The 19355-nt window shown below is 41.5% G+C and overlaps 1 protein-coding gene across 1 annotated transcript in view; it reads left to right on the top strand.

The window, feature by feature from the left end:
* Positions 1-19355, top strand: part of MALRD1 (MAM and LDL receptor class A domain containing 1) — a 274434-nt gene that overhangs the window by 64971 nt on the left and 190108 nt on the right. Inside the window, exons 11-12 of the mRNA XM_075828272.1 lie at positions 2746-2852; positions 14027-14191. Of these exons, the coding sequence (XP_075684387.1) occupies positions 2746-2852; positions 14027-14191 (272 nt within the window). The remainder of the gene's footprint in view (positions 1-2745; positions 2853-14026; positions 14192-19355) is intronic.

The following is a 19355-nucleotide window of genomic DNA, read 5'->3' as shown; positions in this document are numbered from 1 at the left end:
GCACAACGTGCTTTTCTGTTTACAAACATCCAAACGGAGTGTCATAAAGATGGCGGGTGCGCGAAAAGCACGCAGCCGCAGCCGCGCACCATATGAACAGGACACACGAAGCTGTCACGCTGCTGCCACGCGCGCAAAACGCATGCGTTTTGTGCGGGCGCAAAACGCTCACGTTCATCTGAATCCGGCCTTAGGCCTAGTTCACACAGAGATTTTTGGCGCTGTCTGTGACGCGGAAACCGCTTTGGAAACCGCACCAAAAACGTCCAAATAAAAAGTCACGCGGCGCTCAATGGCTGCTGACGAAAAATGCAGCAAAAAACGCCGCAAAACTGCATCAAAGAAAGTGCAGGCAGGTCAAAATCTGCCACAAAATTCCTGAAGGAATTTTGAGGCAGATTTTTCTGCCTGCAAAAAACTCTGCGTGAACTAGGCCTTAGACAATGCATGACGGCCCCGGGTGCTCCGACTCCCCTACAGTTGCTTTATGTGCTGTTCAAGCAGCTGCAGGGCAATAAAAGTGTGAGCTGCCAGCTCATGTTGTCTAACAGTGAGCAGAGCCGCGTCTCATGGCAGGGAGAAGCCCAGAGTCTTTCTCTACACACTGTCTTCTAAAAACTCAAAAATTGCAACCAAGTGGAGTGGGCCATGGGTCTTGCCTGGGTTTGCTCCGTATGACTCTAATTTTTAAAGAAAAAAAAATTTGCTTGTTTTATCATATTATAATAGCCGCTTAGTGGGCTGTCATGTGGCTGTTCCTACCTCAGTGTTTTCTTCGCCTTGTGTACTAATTCAAGTGGACATAGTGAAATCAGTGAAGATTATCTGTATACTTGTATGTAGATGTGTAGCAGTGTGACAAAAACAGCTCCCCATAGATTAAAAAATGTCTTTCTATATTATAAATTCTCACCCTCTCTTGGAAGTACAGCTCTGGAGTACAAACTGCTGCTCTTGCAAGTGAAATACTGAAGAAGAACATTCTTGAGCAATGTTAGTCATATTATATGCCGGTGACGCACTTTAATATTTATTTACCTATTAAGGCACTTTCATAAATTATTAATAGGTGTCATGTAATATACATGAGTATGATGTGCAGACTTGGTTTGCATTTTAGGTTTATATGCTGTCACCCTCTGTTATTACTGTAAGAAACAGTATATAATAAAATGAAAGTCGGATTGTGATCTCCAGATCTTTCTACCCCCCTTATACTATAATACATGCAGCATGTTCACCTGCTACTCTGCCCTGTGACTTCACCTCCTTGCTGCACAATCTGATCTTACAGCTAAACTATCCCAGGACGGGTGAACATCTCCGAAAAGTGATCTGGAGTCTTGTAACATTGTTACTTATTTATATAAAATAATATTATTAATATTACATGTTCAGAGCTCCCTCTAGACATTGTATAATTTAGGATCCTGTAGCACAAGAGCTCAAACATTTCTATCTCATATCTATCTATCTATCTATCTATCTATCTATCTATCTATCTATCTATCTATCTATCTATCTATCTATCTATCTATCTATCTATCTATCTATCTATCTATCTATCTATCATCTATCTCATATCTATCTATCTATCTATCTATCTATCTATCTATCTATCTATCTATCTATCTATCTATCTATCTATCTATCTATCTATCTATCTATCTATCTATCTATCTATCTATCGTTAAATTTCTTTAATCCGGCATCCGATAATCCATAAGGTTTGATAACCTGCCAATTGTTTCTTCTGAATAAAACAATTATGTAGTAGAAGAGTTTGAGCTTTCTTTATGAAGGTTATCTACCTGTACAAGTTTTATATACTTTTCTGTACTATTTTATAATCTACAATATCTGTTAATCCAGACCAGCACCTATTCATGTTCTAAATAAGATAAAATGTCCTGGTCAGGATGCAAACTAGGGGTAGCACTTGAATCCAGAATACCTGGGGAACCAGATAGGAGAGGTTAAAAATGTATTACAGTCTCCCAAAGCTATTGACACAGGAAAATACAATAACTTTTGTATAGGGTCTAAATGGTAATATATATATATATATATATATATATATATATCTATATACATATAGATATATATATACAGTTACCTTAACGTTCCTGCTTAGCTGCTCTGTCACATGAAGACATGTTGGCCAAACTCTGTCCGCTGTGGTGACATTTCATCCATCCACCATGGTCACATAACCTGTCATACATAGTGATCATTCAAGATTATACAGAGAGAGTGATGCGGGACTGAGCTGATTGACAGCGTGGGAACATTAAATAGAAAAGCCCTTCAAGTTTTTCGATTAGGTTTAACTACAGTTCTATGTAAAATACTTACCAGATGACAAACTCATCTTTGCTATAGTACAGAGATAAGAGTACAATATGTTTTTTTTATGGATAAGTAAATGCAGTAAAGAGTGGCTATGTAGAAGAGAGAGGACCCATGGCAAAGCTCAAAATGGGCCCCCCACTATGGTGTTTGGTTTTGCAAACCAGGTCAGAAAAGTATGACATTTTTTTTACCCTCTACCCCCATTTTCATGACCCTTGGGTCAATTTCCCACACCAGCATTTGCTAGCAATACTGTTCCTCTGGAGTCCTGTACAGGTTCTTGCCACCTAATAGCAAAGAGAGTAGGACTGGGTGGCAAGGCCAGCTCTATGGTATCTAAACCCTAGACAGTACATTTAAATGTTTTACTAATGATTTCTTTTTACCCTTTAGGACACTTCACATACTTCAGTGCAGACTCTATAAATTTAGAGAACAACTTATCATCACACCTGGAGAGTAACTTTTTGGTGAAGTCTTCTGCAGGAGCTCAATGTCAGGTAGTCAATTGTGCGGTATTTATAGTCATAAGCAATGTTTGTTAAAATCTTTCAGCTATCTATTCATAACCAACATTGTTCAAAAAATTTTTTTCATCTCCACCGCGTTATACTCGTTTCTTCTTCATAGATCTATTTCTCCCGATCCACACATCATACATCTAATACTTGGATAGAAACAATTGAATATAAATATCAATGATAATATTTAAGGGCTATGTACACTTTTGAACAAAAATAAATTAATGTTTTTAGTGATTTCAAACAACTTCTTAATTGACTATTATTATTTATTTTCCTTTTTAAGATATAGATTCGATGTATCCTGTATACAAAAAAGCTGTATCGTTCTGTTTCAGCTGATTCCGTCAGGTCAGCTGCACTGACGGTTCGGCTGAAAGCTAGTCCTGTGTGTCTCTTAGATGTGATCGTTAATAGCTAGGTCTTGCATATCAGAGACACGCAGGACCAGCTTTCAGCCGAGCCGTCAGTGCAGCTGAACTGATGGAATCTACTTTGATGGCAGCATACAGCTTCAATATATACAGGATATAAAGATTAAAAAAAATTGAATTAAAGTCAATTTCAAAGTTTTTTGAAATCATTCAAATATTGATTAATTATAAAAACAAATTTATTTTTGCCAGATGTTGTAAATTTTAGCTTTAAAATAATTGGCCAGGTCTTCAGCACTGAGATCTGTGATCGGCGTCTACACTTTAGGACTAAGAAAGGAATGAAAAGTATCAAAGAGGCGTTTTGGATTATTAGATAGTGTGGAGATGAGAGAAGTGAAATAGGCTTGTTTGGCGCGGTGAAGGGCAGTGTTGTAAGTTTTGAGAATAAATTTGTAATTGAGGAAGTCTGCTGACAAGTGCGATTTTCTCCACAGTTGTTCGGCACATCTCAAGCACCGCTGAAGAAAGCGGGATTGGGGTGTGTGCCAGGGTTGTCGTCGTCTTTGTCGGGTGGTTCGGAGTGTAGTGGGGGCTGCTTCATCCAAAGCATTTTTGAGAGTGTTATTGTATTGTTTGGCGGCCAGATTGGGACAGGAGAGGGAAGAGATAGGGGACAATGTGGACTATAGACTGTCTATGAGTTACTGGGTGTTAATGGCATGTAGATTTCTGTATGTCTGATACGTAGGCATGTCCTGAGGAGGCAGAGAATATTTGATAGAAAAGGAGAGAAGTTTGTGATCAGAGAGCGGGAGAGGAGAGTTAATAAAGTCAGAAACTGAGCAGAGACGAAAGAAGACCAGGTCAAGCGAATGCCGGTCTTCATGTGTAGGAGAATTAGTAAGTTGTGACAAACCTAGGGACGAGGTTAAAGATAGAAACTGGGAGGCAGATGAGGAGATTGGGTTATCAATGGGGATGTTGAAGTCACCCATGATGAGAGTGGGTGTTTCAGAGGATAGAAACTGTGGAAGCCAGGCAGCAAAATGATCCAGGAATTGACGTGGTGAGCCCAGGGGGTGGTAGACAACTGCCACTCGGAGGGAAAATAAGCGAAAGAGCTTGAGGGTGTGGACATCAAAAGAGGGAAATGTGAGTGAGGGGACAGGGGGAATGACCTGAAAAGTGCAGTGTGGGGAAAGAAGTATACCTACTCCTCCACCCTGCCTGTTCTCAGGTCTGGGGGCATGAGAGAACTGGAGACCATAAGATAGAGCAGCAGGGGAAGCAGTGTCAGACAGGTGTAGCCATGTTTCTGTAAGAGCCAGAAGGTTGAGAGAGTTAGAGAGGAAAAAGTCATGAATAAAGGTGAGTTTGTTGCACACGGACCGAGAGTTCCAGAGAACACAGTTAAAAGAGACAGGAGACATACAAGGCATGGTAAGAAGATTTTCAGGGTTTCTATGCATGACAGGTAAGGGGTTAAGCTTGGCAGAAGAAAAGGGAGGACCAGGGTTGGGAGAGATGTCCCCTGCAGCTAGTAGCAGGAGAATGGAGAGAGACAGCAGATGGGTATGTGATTTATAAGAGTGACTTTTATGTTGAGAAGTTGGATGCGATGGTTTAAGGTGATTGAGGAAAGTAAATAGTGCATGGGAGCTGTACATGGGGGAGGGAAGGAGAGATGGACTGATGTGGATCGATTTAAGCAAAGGCATTAATGGGCGGTAGGATTGTAAACAAACCACAGCTACAATGAGGAGTGAGGCAGTGAACATGGTGTGATGGTTTTCGGATATGAAAAAGTAAAAATGGCCAAAGTATAATCTATAATGTAAAAAAGTTTATATGTTCAGTCCATATAGCTTACCTGTCACTTTCCCTGTCTAACTGCCATGTATAACCGAACATTGCATATATATATGTATATATATATATATATATATATATATAATCCGAGGCATAACATGAAGCTCCTGGGCCCCAATGCAAACTCTATAACAGGCCCCCCCACTTACCATGTGCCATTTATAATACTGGTTTCTTCTTATGTGGCAAAAACTTACTTTGGGCCCTCATATGCACCAGGGCTCGGGTGGGACTGCTACCTTTACGCCCTCTGTATAGAATAATATTTTCAATTTATTTTATTGATTTATTAATGTATGTGCTTTATATTAATGCTTTATATATAATAATATGTATATTTTGTAAATATTTTACATATATATTTTGTAGATATTTATTGTGCAACACTACAGTCACAATACATTCCCTTAGAATTTTATCAATCACAATGATTACATCTCGTAAAAGATCATTTACTGCCATACAATACCATTGTGCCAGGTTGATTTACAAGCATGTCTAAGGTAACGCATGGCTTGATGAACCACCCCATAAAATAACATCACCTAAAGTGATCATTATCTCACGAGATGCATTAAAGCACTTGATAAATTTGCACCTCAGGTTTTCCTAGAATATTTGATGTAATTTATTTGCTGTGATCTCTACATCTATAAAAGTGTGGAGGGGCCGGGCCCAGTGTGTATCTTCATACTTATAGTTATTTCTATGTTGTAAAATGTTTTTAAATAAAATAAAAAGATGAAATAGATAGATTATAGAGGTCTGTGTTGTAGTAATTCTGTTACCAAGCCTTTTTTCAATAAAATACAATTTAATCCAGCATCACTGGGAATTGATAAATGCTAGATTATCAAATATTCTGAATTATTGAACAAATGTTTAAAAAATTTACCAATAAAAGGTAAGTATCAAGGTTAGGGTGAGGAAGGCTAAAAGGAACCAGACACTTCCTGGCTCAAAAAATGTGGTATACACACAGACTTGTTCAAACAGAAGGTATTTGCATATTTACATCCCTCACATATCCACAGAACAAGAACATTAAAGGACGGGTGTTGCGAAAAAAAATTTTTTTATATCAATTTGCTTTTAGTGTTTTATTAAAAAATGTTTTGTTTATTTGTGTGTTTGTGTTTTAGTTTTTTTTAGTTTTTAACTTTTTCTTGTCTATGGGGGCTGCCATTTTTTTTGCCATCTCTGTATGTGTCGATTAACGACACATACAGAGATGGAATACGGCACATACAGCCCCATAGTGAATGCAAACGGGACCCGTTCCATCCACTATGCTGCACGCCGTCTGTGTGGGAACGGCGCATGCGCCGCTCCCACACAGTTCAAATTGAAGGTCTTCGGCCGAGCGACGTCCGGCGCCATTTTCTTGTGGACTGGAAGCCGCGGCCGGACAGTAAGATTACTACTTCCGGTCGCGGCTTCCGGACTTGTGTTCTGAAGCAAGCACTTGGAGCGGAGGGAGCAGACGGGGCGGATGGACCGGAGGGAGCGGCGGCGGCAGGAGCAGGAAAGTTAGGTCTGTGTATGTACGTGTTTTACTGTGTGATTACTACTGTATGTAAACCTACTACACTGTGTGTTAGCTCAAAAAATGGCGACACACTGTGTAGGAGGTTTGAACGTTCAATCCCGTCCTTTCTCCTGGCACTAGCCAGGATAAAGGAGGGGGGATTCTGTGAGCTCACTAGAGCGAGTGTGTATTCTCAAATTTTGCAGCATAAAGCAATGTGGTTGCTTTACCACATGCCAATGCTGCAATTTTGGGAATTGCTCCATCTAGTGACCAGCACAGGGAAATGTTATAAATTAGAATCTAATTTATAATATTTCCTGACTAGTGAAAAAATTAAAAAAATTAGAACAATGTTTAATCATTTATACACTAAGTGTTTAACTAAAAAAAAAAAAAAAATTCTAGCGACACATTCCCTTTAATCCTCATTCTGGGATAGTGGGCGGAGACATGCAAATTTTCTTTTCATGGTTTCAATATCTTGCATTGATGAAGGCTGATAAGCCCAGAAATAGCTGTATACAGGATGAAATAAATAAGTCTGTACTTTCAATTCTGGATGCATAGTTGACCACTAGTAGCAGAAAATAACAATTTGCATGTCTCTGCCCACTATATCTCATTTTCTTTAGATTCTGTGAATTTACCAAGAGTTCTGTGGCAGAAACATATTAGCAACATTTTTGGATCGTCATCTACTGTGTTAGGGCTCATCCACACAGACCCCATATGGTAGCATGAGTCCCTAAAGACCTGAATTAAGGACATGTAGGCACGTAGCCTGCCACTGTAGTGTACCTGCAACATGTAATAATATTTACTGTGATTTTTATGGCACTGCTTTTTATGGAATCCGTATACAATTTTAGGTACACAGAGGTACATTAGGGGCCTATAGAATTTTACTGCTGTGTTTATCAGCCTTTATGGTAATCTTTTTGCATACCAACAATTGTAGAAAACTGCTGCTATTTTATTACTAAGTGGCTGTCATACAGTCAGTATATACTGTATAGATTCACACTGCCAATGTACACACTGAGATTATTTTTAGCAAGTCAATACATTTTCTTCATTATGATGGATCTCATCAGCTTTCATATAGTGATTGTCACTATGATCTGTTACGTGTGGCCAGTACATAATATATATAATTATACATAAATGTTACAAACTAAACAGAATTAGCGTGGCGGACCCTTTACTGTTGTACTTGACATAGAAACATCCATATGAGTGCACAGGACTGGTGTTGGGGGGAGTCAAACTGGTCAATTGCCCAGAGCCCCCATCCTCTTAGGGTCCACTGCACACTATAGCAGCCATAGCGGCTGCAGCGGGGCCTGTAGCATGAGGGGGCCCATGCCGCCTAGCACATAACATTTATGTGCCGAACAGCACGGGCCCCCTCATGGCTGGTGGCGTCGCTAGCACCGGAGGGGGCCACGGTGCTAGTGACAGCCACATTCACTTGTATCTGCATCCTCAGGGCGCAAATACAATTGAATACTATAGGCTGCAGGCCACGTTAGGGCTGCAGCCTATAAGGCACTGGGAAGACTCCATGCGCAGGCCGGCGTGATGACATCACTGCATCATGCTGGGCTGCTCAAAGATCGCACCCGGAGGCTGTGAAGCACTCTGTCCATTGTGGGAACGGGGCAAGATAACTAAAATATTTTTTTGGAGGAGGTCTATGTGGAACTATATACAATCAGAGGGGGGAGTTGTGTGCCACTATATACAAGGGGAGGGGCAGCTGTGTGGCACTCTATACAAGGGGGGCTGTTTGTCACTATATACAAGGGAGAGGGAGACTGTGTGACACTATATACAGGAGAGAGGAGGGCTGTGTGACACTATATACAAGAGAGAGGAGGGCTGTGTGAAACTATATACAAGGGAGGGAGGCTGTGTGGCACTATATACAAGGGGGGCTGTGTGGCACTATATACAAGGGGGCTGTATGGCACTATATACAATGGGGAGGCTGTGTGGCACTATATACAAGGGGGGGCTGTGTGGTACTATATACAAGGGGGGCTGTGTGGCTCTATATACAATGGAAAGGGGGGCTGTGGCACTATATACAATGAAGGGGGCTGTGTGGCACTTTATACAAAGGGGGGGGGGGGGCGCTGTAGCACTATATACAAGGGGGGGCTCTGTGGCACTCTATACAAGGGGGGCATTTTTGGCACTATATACAAGGGAGAGGAGGGCTGTGTGACACTATATACAAGAGAGAGGAGGGCTGTGTGACACTATATACAAGGGAGGGAGGCTGTGTGGCACTACATACAAGGGGGGCTGTGTGGCACTATATACAAGGGAGGGGGCTGTTTGGCACTTTATACAAAGGGGGGGCTCTGTGGCACTATATACAAGAGAAGGCTGTGTGGCACTAGATACAAGGGGGGCTGTGTGGCATTATATACAAGGGGGAGGCTGTGTGGCACTATATACAAGGGGGAGGGGCTGTGTGGCACTATATACAAGGGGGAATGTGTGGCTCTATATACAATGGAAAGGAGCGCTGTGGCACTATATACAAGGGAGGGGGCTGTGTGGCACTTTATACAAAGGGAGCTCTGTGGCACTATATACAAGGGGGCTGTGTGGCACTATATACAAGGGGGGCTGTGTGGCATAATGTACAAGGGGGAGGCTGTGTGGCACTATATACAAGGGAAAATGTGTGGCACTAAATGCAAGGGGGCTGTATGGCACTATATAAAAGGGGGGCTGTATGGCACTATATAAAAGGGGGGCTGTGTGGCACTATATAAAAGGGGGCTGTATGGCACTATATAAAAGGGGGGCTATGTGGCACTATATACAAAGGGGACTGTGTGGCACTATATACAAGTGGGGGCTGTGTGGCACTATATACAAGGGAGAGGGAGACTATGGGGCACCATATGAAAGGGAGTGGGGCTGTGTGGCACTATATACAAGGGAGAGGGAGACTATAGGGCACCATATGAAAGGGAGTGGGGCTGTGTGGCACTATATACAAGGGAGAGGGGGGCTGTGTGGCACTGTATACAAGGGAGGGGGGCTGTCTGGCACTATATGCAAGAGAGAGGGGGCTGTGTGGCAAAGGGGAAGGGCTGTGTGTGGCGCTATCTACAGAGCGCTGTGTGTGGCGCTATCTACAAGGGGGCTGTGTGTGGCGCTATCTACAAGAGGGCTGTGTGTGGCGCTATATCCAGGGGCACAAAGAGGGCATTATTCCCATCTGGGGCACTGTGGATTACGAGTTTGTTTAGAGGATGGGGTATAGGTGTGGAGAGTGATGGAAAAGCGAGAAACCAACATGTCTGTGTGTCAAATTCTGCAGAGACGAGTCGTGGCTGGAATAAGTCGTCACAGTGGTCTGGGCTGGATGGAGAAAAAAAGGGAAAGTGAACAACTCTAATCAGAGAAAACTATATACTATAAACTATATACAAGGGGGGCTGTTGGCACTATATACAATGGAGATGGGGGCTGTGGCACTATATACAAGGGAGGGGGCTGTGTGGCACTTTATACAAAGGGGGGGGGGTTTTTGGGACTATATACAAGGTGGGGCTGTGTGGCACTATATACAAGGGGGCTGTGTGGCATTACATACAAGGGGAGCTGTGTGGCACTAAATACAAGGGGCGGCTGTATGGCACTTTATAAAAGGGGGGCTGTGTGGCACTATATGCAAGGGGGGCTGTGTGGCACTATATACAAGGGGGGCTGTATTGCACTATATAAAAGTGGGATGTGTGGCACTATATACAAGGAGGGATCATTATTCCTATCTGGGGCACTGTGGATTACGAGTTTGTTTAGAGGATGGGGTATAGATGTGGAGGGTGATGGAAAAGCGAGAAAGCAACATGTCTGTGTGTCAAATTCTGCCTACGAGTCGTGGCTGGAATAAGTTGTCACAGTGGTATGGGCCGGATGGAGAAAAAAAGGGAAAGTGAACAACTCTAATCAGAGAAAACATCACCTATGAGTCACTGGATATAAATGTGCTGTTATCACTTATATGGTCTGCAGAGCCTCTGTGTATAACTGGCACCTACCACTATATGGTCACTATATGGTGGTAAAATTGGTCTTTTTATAGCGGTATTATTTAGTAACAGTATGGGGGTATTATTCAATCACTATTTGGTCATGGTGTGGCAGTATTATTTGGACTTTATAATGTATTATTATTGGCAATATTAGTCTTATAATAGTGAGTTGTGTTCAGTAACAGTATGCAGGTAATATTTCATCTGGTATAGTCGTATGATTTAATAACTGTATATCTTTATAAATAATTTTTTTGTGTAAGAGGGGGGACATATGCTTTGGGGCTTGCAGCCCTCCTGGAGAAGCTAGAAATCAGAGATGCATTTCTCTGCACACCGCCTTCTGAATTAACTGCATTATTAATATAGTAATTCAGCATTTGGGTAGTAATTCAGCATTTGGGGCCCCACTTTTAACTTTGCCCAGGGCCACACTTTGTCTAAAACCGGCCCTGTGGCTGCAGGTGTGTCTGGTACTGCAGCTCAGTCCAAGCAAGTGAACGGGACTGAGCTGCAGTTCCAGACACGACAGCGGGGACCCCAGTGTTGGTATTGCACTGAGGGGGCATTCTGCTGATTGGTGGGGTCCCGTGGATAGGAAACCTGATCACACATTGATGACCTATCCTAAGAAGCTATAGGCCACCAAGTAAAACTACGGAAAACTCTTTTGAAGACTCCAGTCATGAAATGTTACACTGATGACCACCTTTGCTTGAAATCAATACGATGCGATTTATACATTCTGGTAGGGGCATAAATTATTTCTCAGAGTCACATGACTATGCACCTGCCAACTGCTGCCTGTGCAGTAAAAGAGATATAACATTAAGGGGCGGAGTCTGGCACATCATTTGCAGCAGGGGTGGAGTCTGGCACATCATTTTCTGCTCAGGAATATGTCACTATATATCTACAGATATTAGATGCTACAATACTGTATAAATTATATATTAACATCAAATACAGGGAGCACAGGAACACAACTATGTGATAGCGGAATTTTCTTCTTTGAATGGAATTTTCCTTTAACATCTCAGAAGGCGCATTGTAAAATATCCCTATGGAGTGAGTACACTAGTGTCTGTGCGGTGATTAAAGGAAACTATATTATGATTAGTAATCACTGTTGTGCTTTGTGAATTAGGGAGACTCAGCCCAGCGCAGGAAAAATCAGATTTCAATGAAGATGGAAAGTAGCAGGCCTGGGAAAGGAGGCTCATGCAGATTTTCAGCGCCTGAGAATAAATGTAACTTTTTTATTCCACAATGAATTGTATCAAATATTCATCTAGCAATTTGCCGAATTCATGATGTTGCAGGGAAATCCCCACTGTTTATCTAAATTGCACAATCCTGTTATGCTCGTTCGTCTTTAAATGCTCAGTAATTCTTCCAGGTTGATGGATTCTGTTTTCTTTTCATACTGTGATCAATTGTGCCCTCGTTAAATGTATACAGCGAAGAACTGGTTTACACACAACATTAGATATGATTTTTCAGTTATTTGTAGGAATACGGATTAAGGGCTCATCACAGAGGTTATATGGCTTCTTAGCACGGAGCTGCACAGCCTCTGTGCTGTATCGTACAAGTCCATTGCTACCATGAAGCATGGCAAGATTTTTCACTGTCAGATTCGTATGAAATCCCACAGAGGAATATCTATATGAAATCGGAAGCATACAGAGGTAAAGTAGAGGCACTATGTACTCTATGGAATCCTATTACGGCATCATACAAAACGCATGTGTAATATGGCCGTGTTCACGGTAGCACACAAAGTGTCTGCAGTTTTGTATTACGGAGGCATAAGGAGGTAAAGTAAGTCCCAATAGTCTTCTCTGGGCGCCGTATTACAACTTTGAGTTTGTATGGAGCCATAATATGTAGAGAAAACAATCTAAATCTGCTTTAAATATTAGATTAATGATCATCCTAATATTAAATACAAAATTTAAATTATTCTCAATATTCCAATTTATAAGGTGAAGATTTGCTATGTAATGCAGCATTTTTTAGTTGTGCCCCTGGCAGTGACTATTTACATGGGCAGTATTATACACGGCTCATCTCTGAGACCTCCACCTCCTTGGAAAACGGTCGAAAGTCAGTCGCTGGATCGGCTGCCTCCACATATCTCATATAATATAGTTAGACTGCACCACCACTTCTATGTATATGTGGCTATTGTAGGGGGTCAGATGGGGGTCTGCGACTCAGAGGTAAGAGGTTAATTGGCTTCCTATAAAAGTGTGTATGTTGCTTAGATTATATTTTGAGCTCCATTGGGGACAGGGACTGATGTGCGGAATATGTTGCAATGCAATCTAATCAATAGGATATAAATAACAATAAAATATAAAGGACTTTAGCATTGAAATATGTACTTTGTATGTACTTTCATTGGGCAAATGCCACCATCCACAGATACGCCACAACCATGTTATAACGTGTCTTGTACCACCAACCACTCCAGACATCTGACCCATATATGAACCATGTATTAACCATGTATCCAGGAACCATAACCCTGTGAGAGCCCCACACTAGGGGGTATTTATTAAAAACAATGCAAGAGAAAAGTGGAGCAGTCGCCCATAGCAATAATTTGGGTTGATGTTTTCATTTTCCAAAGAACAATAATTAGCGCTGAAATCTGATTGGCTGTAGGTAACGCCTCTATTTTTTTCTTGCACTAGTTTTGATCTATTTTCCCTAATATATCTACTTAGACTTTGAGGGTGTCATTCCCACACCAGTTTAACACCCCTTTCAAGGACTTTCCTGTTGCTATCACAAAAAATAAAAATAAACGTGAAAAAACCCCTCAAGGGTTGGGTATAATGGGCAAGTTCTTTCCAGTGCCTTGCCCACCCCATAAGAGCACTCAATTGGCAGATCCTGTCCATTTTTTAACAGGATCCGCTAACAATGTTCTGTCAATAAGGACAACTCAACCTGTTAGATTCTTTGTTTTCCTTGGGATAAGTGACACCAAAGGTGTCTGGCAGCTGCTTATCTCACTCCATCCATAGAAATAATAAGTCTACTCACATGATATATAAGATACAGTAATTGTTATTGGAGATATTATTGGACTTTATGTCTTTGAAATCTCTACAAGAGAGAATTAGGATTTTTTTTTAAATTGAAACTTTCTCTAGAGAATTCCTAACACTAGAGTCTCGCTATAATGCTGTTGTAGTCGATAGAAATGTCCGGTTCACTCTCTTTCACTTATGAATTATAATACGAGGTCATTAGGTAATTATATAATAACTACTCGTCTAATAACGCATCAATCTTTTTCAGATGCAATTTTGGTACCAGATGTCGGAAACCTCTAAAATATCAATTTTCAAAAGAACATTAATAAATGAGGGGTTGGAATTGCTGCATGAAATCACTGGCCCTACAGACGACAACTGGACAAAAGCCACTCTAAATATGAGGAGTAATTCACTGGACACAGCTCAGGTAAGGATCACCTATATAATATATTAATTGCTTTATATATTATTATATTAACAGAGTTAAAATATTTAAACTGCTATTCTGTCACTCTGCGTGAATACATGACTCCTAGCAATTTTTTTTTACTTCAAAGTACATTTTTTGCAGCTTTTTTTCTTGTAAAACAATCCACATCTATTTTCTCACGCTTCCTGATTCTGGTCGGTTGTTAGGGCGGTGTCTTACGTGTGTGATGTTTGCCAGTACTGTATGCAATATTCAATCTGCCCATAGCAAGGTCTCTCTGCCTCTATGTACTATACAGTTCTCTATAGAGTAGCAGGCGGCAGTGGAGCGCAGGGAAGAGAATGTGATGAGCTCTGCTGCTGTCCGGGCTGTAGTGTGTGACAGGCGCTTCACTAGGAGAAATACCACTCCCTGTACCCTCGGTAGACCTGCGCTTCTTCTCGTAGTGAAGCGCCAGTCACACACTACAGATCGGACAGCAGCAGAGCTCATAACATTTTCTTCCCTGCGCTCCGTTGCCGGTTCCAGCAGTGTATACAGAGGAGGAATAGGGGTACAGGGAGACGCCGCCAGACCTGCGCTTCATCTTCTTCTAGTGAAGTGCCTGTCACACACTATAGACCGGACAGCAGCAGAGCTCATCACATTCTCTTCCCTGCGCTCCACTGCCAGTTCCAGCAGTGTATACAGAGGGGGAATGGGGGTACAGGGAGACGCCGCCAGACCTGCGCTTCATCTTCTTCTAGTGAAGTGCCTGTCACACACTATAGACCGGACAGCAGCAGAGCTCATCACATTCTCTTCCCTGCGCTCCACTGCCAGTTCCAGCAGTGTATACAGAGGGGGAATGGGGGTACAGGGAGACGCCGCCAGACCTGCGCTTCATCTTCTTCTAGTGAAGTGCCTGTCACACACTATAGACCAGACAGCAGCAGAGCTCATCACATTCTCTTCCCTGCGCTCCACTGCCAGTTCCAGCAGTGTATACAGAGGGGGAATGGGGGTACAGGGAGGTGCCGCCAGACCTGCGCTTCATCTTCTTCTAGTGAAGCGCCTGTCACATACTATAGACTGGACAGCAGCAGAGCTCATCACATTCTCTTCCCTGCGCTCTGCACTTTGATTGGTTGCTATGGGCAACAAGGCCAGTTTTTCTGTTAGACAGTTATGATAAATGCCCCATGAAATCTGCCTAAGGCTCTGTTCACATATGCGTTCGGGTTTCCGCTGCTCTGCTCAGGCACTAGAAACAGAACAATGAGAAAAGTGCCGGATCTGTCGCATCGTGGAAACCAACGGTGCCCGACGGAGCCCAATAGGCCACATTTATGAGGGTATGTTCACACGGCCTATTTACGGACGTAATTCGGGCGTTTTTGCCCCGAATTACGTCTGAAAATAGCGCCTCAATAGCGTTGACAAACATCTGCCCATTGAAAGCAATGGGCAGACGTTTGTCTGTTCACACGAGGCGTAATTTACGCGCCGCTGTCAAAAGACGGCGCGTAAATAGACGCCCGCGTCAAAGAAGTGACCTGTCACTTCTTTGGCCGTATTTGGAGCCGTTATTCATTGACTCCAATGAATAGCAGCGCCAATTACGTCCGTAATTGACGCGGCGTTCAAGCGCCTGCACATGCCGGTACGGCTGAAATTACGGGGATGTTTTCAGGCTGAAACATCCCCGTAATTTCAGCCGTTACGGACGCCCTCGTGTGAACATACCCTTAAAGTTGTCTAACAGTAAAACTGTCTTTGTTGCCCATATCAACCAATCACATTAAAGCTTTCATATCTTAAACTGCTCTGGAAAAATGAAAGCTGAGCTCTGATTGGTTGCTATGGGCAGCAAGGACAGTTTTACTCTTAGACAGTGGTGATAAATAAGACCTCTTGGACTCTGTCGGGCGCTGTTGGTTTACATCATGCGACTTTGATGATGGTTTCTATCATTTTGCCAGACATTTCGCGCTATTTTGTCTAGCAAAAATGACAGACTCTGCCAACACAGATGTGAACGGAGCCTAACACAAAAACTGTCTCTGTTGCCCATAGAAACCAATCACATTGTAGCTTTCATTTCTTATAGTGCTCTTGAAAAATGAAAGATGTGCTGGGATTAGTTGCTATAGGAAATTTTTTCTTTTTCCTTAGACAGTTTTCATAAATCTTTCATATGCCACCATGGCCGATGGGTGGGAATTCAACCTCAATAATTACTAAAATTAAGGCAGCAGTGCCCGAAGGTCAACCCATTATAGGTCAGGCTGTCCCAGGCTCCTGAATGGTATATCTGCCTGGTAATGCAGCGTTTTAGGAGTGAGGGATATGACGCTGCATACTGTAACTGGCAGATTTGCTAAGTTGGAGTGTAGAAAGCTGGTTCACAGCCCCTAAAAAAGCAATGATGACATGACAAAAGGAAACAACTGAAGAAATTATATTGACCAACCAGCCAGACCAATAGATTTTATATCAAACATCCACCCACTATCTAGTCCTGCGGTGGACATGAAATCAGTGGGTGATCAATGCAGTAATTTTTTTAAGGGCCGTCCATTTGAACTTATTTTTGAAGTCTACAAAGTATTGGTTTTGTTGGCCGGAATATATTTATGACATGAACTTCTTGTTATAACAAGATACAGCTTCTATGTACCAAAGATACATAGAAGCTGTATCTCAAAAAGGAAAAATTTAATAAAAAAACCTTTAAAAAGTTGCATTAAACACACTGATATATTGTTTTATTACCCAAAAAAAGTGTTTACATAGTATTTAAGCCCTCATGCACATGGCAGAACCGTATACAAGGGGCTGAAAGAGGCACACTTACCCTCTGTACTATGGACCATGGGTGCTCCATGTGCCGCAGATGCTGCACCGTGTGGTGACGTAGAGGTTAAAACTCTATAATGCAGAATCTGACAGAAAAAAAATTCTCTGTATGCCTCTGTATCAAATCAGAGGGATACGGAGGTACAGTAGTGCCCCATAGACTCCCTACAACTCAGAGGTATAATACATGAGGCCTATGCGTTGTAACTTCATATTGTCAACCAAGTGTTTTTTGACCGAGCAATAATTGTTCTTTTGTCAGTGTTTCATCTAACTTTCTTCTGTCATATTAGTGGAAATATACTAAAGACTTGTTCTCAGATTTAGACAATATCTGTCCATATGGCTGACTGAACATTTATAGCAGAGTACGATTAAATTAACCTGACTTCGAAATGTTTTGTTTTTTTTTTATCAAAAATTCTGCATTGCCGTTTAGCACTTTTATGTGAGCCAAATATTATATCATGTCGAGGCTGATGGATGGTTTTGATATACTCTCAACAGATTGTTTAGTGCACATTAGCTACTTAAAATAATGTATGTCATATTGTGTCAAAAATCTAAAAATGCAAAGATGAAGACCATATGTAAAACTGAGATCAGGATTTACACTCCAATTTAGATCTGTAAAGATTCAGCTTTTAAAGGGAAATCGCAGCATGGGACGTATTACTTATGAAAATAAATGATAAGCTGATAATAAAGGTGAATAATAGAAATATTACAATAAGTGACAGAATTCTTCAATAATACAGTACATGGTCCTATCAATAATCACCATGAGATTGTGGAACCCTAACTCATTGGCAGGGGGCACCGAGGTACAGGACTGTTGATTTGGGTGGACCCTTTTATTGTTATTTTTTTTCAAAATTTTTACGTTTTTCATTCTCATACTTGATGTACACCGATCGGGCTTGTATAGAAATCTTGAGCACATGTGCGCGGCCATTCCCTTATTTTGTCCCGTTTTCTTCATACCCTTTTCCTTCATTTCATGTGTTCCTCTTGTGGGGTCTGTCTTTGTCTTAAGTTTTGCCTCTCCCCTGAGGTCTGTCTTTGTCTTAAGTTTTGCCTCTCCCCTGAGGTCTGTCTTTGTCTTAAGTTTTGCCTCTCCCCTGAGGTCTGTCTTTGTCTTAAGTTTTGCCTCTCCCCTGAGGTCTGTCTTTGTCTTAAGTTTTGCCTCTCCCCTGAGGTCTGTCTTTGTCTTAAGTTTTGCCTCTCCCCTGAGGTCTGTCTTTGTCCTAAGTTTTGCCTCTCCCCTGAGGTCTGTCTTTGTCTTAAGTTTTGCCTCTCCCCTGAGGTCTGTCTTTGTCTTAAGTTTTGCCTCTCCCCTGAGGTCTGTCTTTGTCTTAAGTTTTGCCTCTCCCCTGAGGTCTGACTTTGTCTTAAGTTTTGCCTCTCCCCTGAGGTCTGGCTTTGTCTTAAGTTTTGCCTCTCCCCTGAGGTCTGGCTTTGTCTTAAGTTTTGCCTCTCCCCTGAGGTCTGGCTTTGATGAGGAACCTAATATTCTCCTCTGCACTTTATTATGACAATGGGGGGACATATGGTTTTATATTTGTTAATATACGATCAGGTTTTACTTGAGGCACATCTTTTACAATTATTCTGTATTTTTGTGCTTTGCTTTTTTTAAACCTGACGATGTTTTTATTTTTACATGTGTAACATATTTTTGCAGGATGAAATTATTATTATTATTATTATTTGAAATGTTTCTATGAAAATCTCTTGTGAATCAAAATTGAATCAATATTTTGGGGTTTTATGGAAAGCCAAACTTATATAAACCAAACGATTGAGAAACTTTTTGTATTTTATCAAAAGTTCTTAGACTCCATCTAACAGAACTTGTAGCGCTCACATTACCATGGACTGTGTCCCAATTTGCTCCTTAATCAATGATCTGAAGAATTGCATCTGAGGGGTGGTGTTAATTTACTGCCACTCCACCACTTACATTAGCCCCTTATGGAATCGGCCTACTTTGGTCCTTAAGGACAGCAATTTTTTCACTTCTTCATCGATACATTTCTAGAGCCATAACTTTTTTCATTTTCTGTTGACTTGGCCATGTGATGGTTTGTCTTCTGTGCGCCGAGTTGTAGTTTTCAATGGCAACATTTTGGCGTACAAACATTTTTTAATATATATTAAATAACTTATTCAATTTTGGGGCGCGCATTGAAAAAAACGATACTATATTATGGATACAGCGATACATATATGGCTAGGTTTTTTGTTTATATTTTACTACTTTTGCCTTATAAAAGCACTTTGTATTGAAAATATATATATTTTTTTATGTCGCCCCATTTCA

The sequence above is a fragment of the Rhinoderma darwinii genome, chromosome 5 (genome assembly GCF_050947455.1).
Source record: "Rhinoderma darwinii isolate aRhiDar2 chromosome 5, aRhiDar2.hap1, whole genome shotgun sequence".
Classification (NCBI taxonomy): Eukaryota; Metazoa; Chordata; class Amphibia; order Anura; family Rhinodermatidae; genus Rhinoderma; species Rhinoderma darwinii.
Note: the sequence above shows the minus strand (reverse complement) of the source record. Positions and strands in the feature narration are given on the sequence as shown.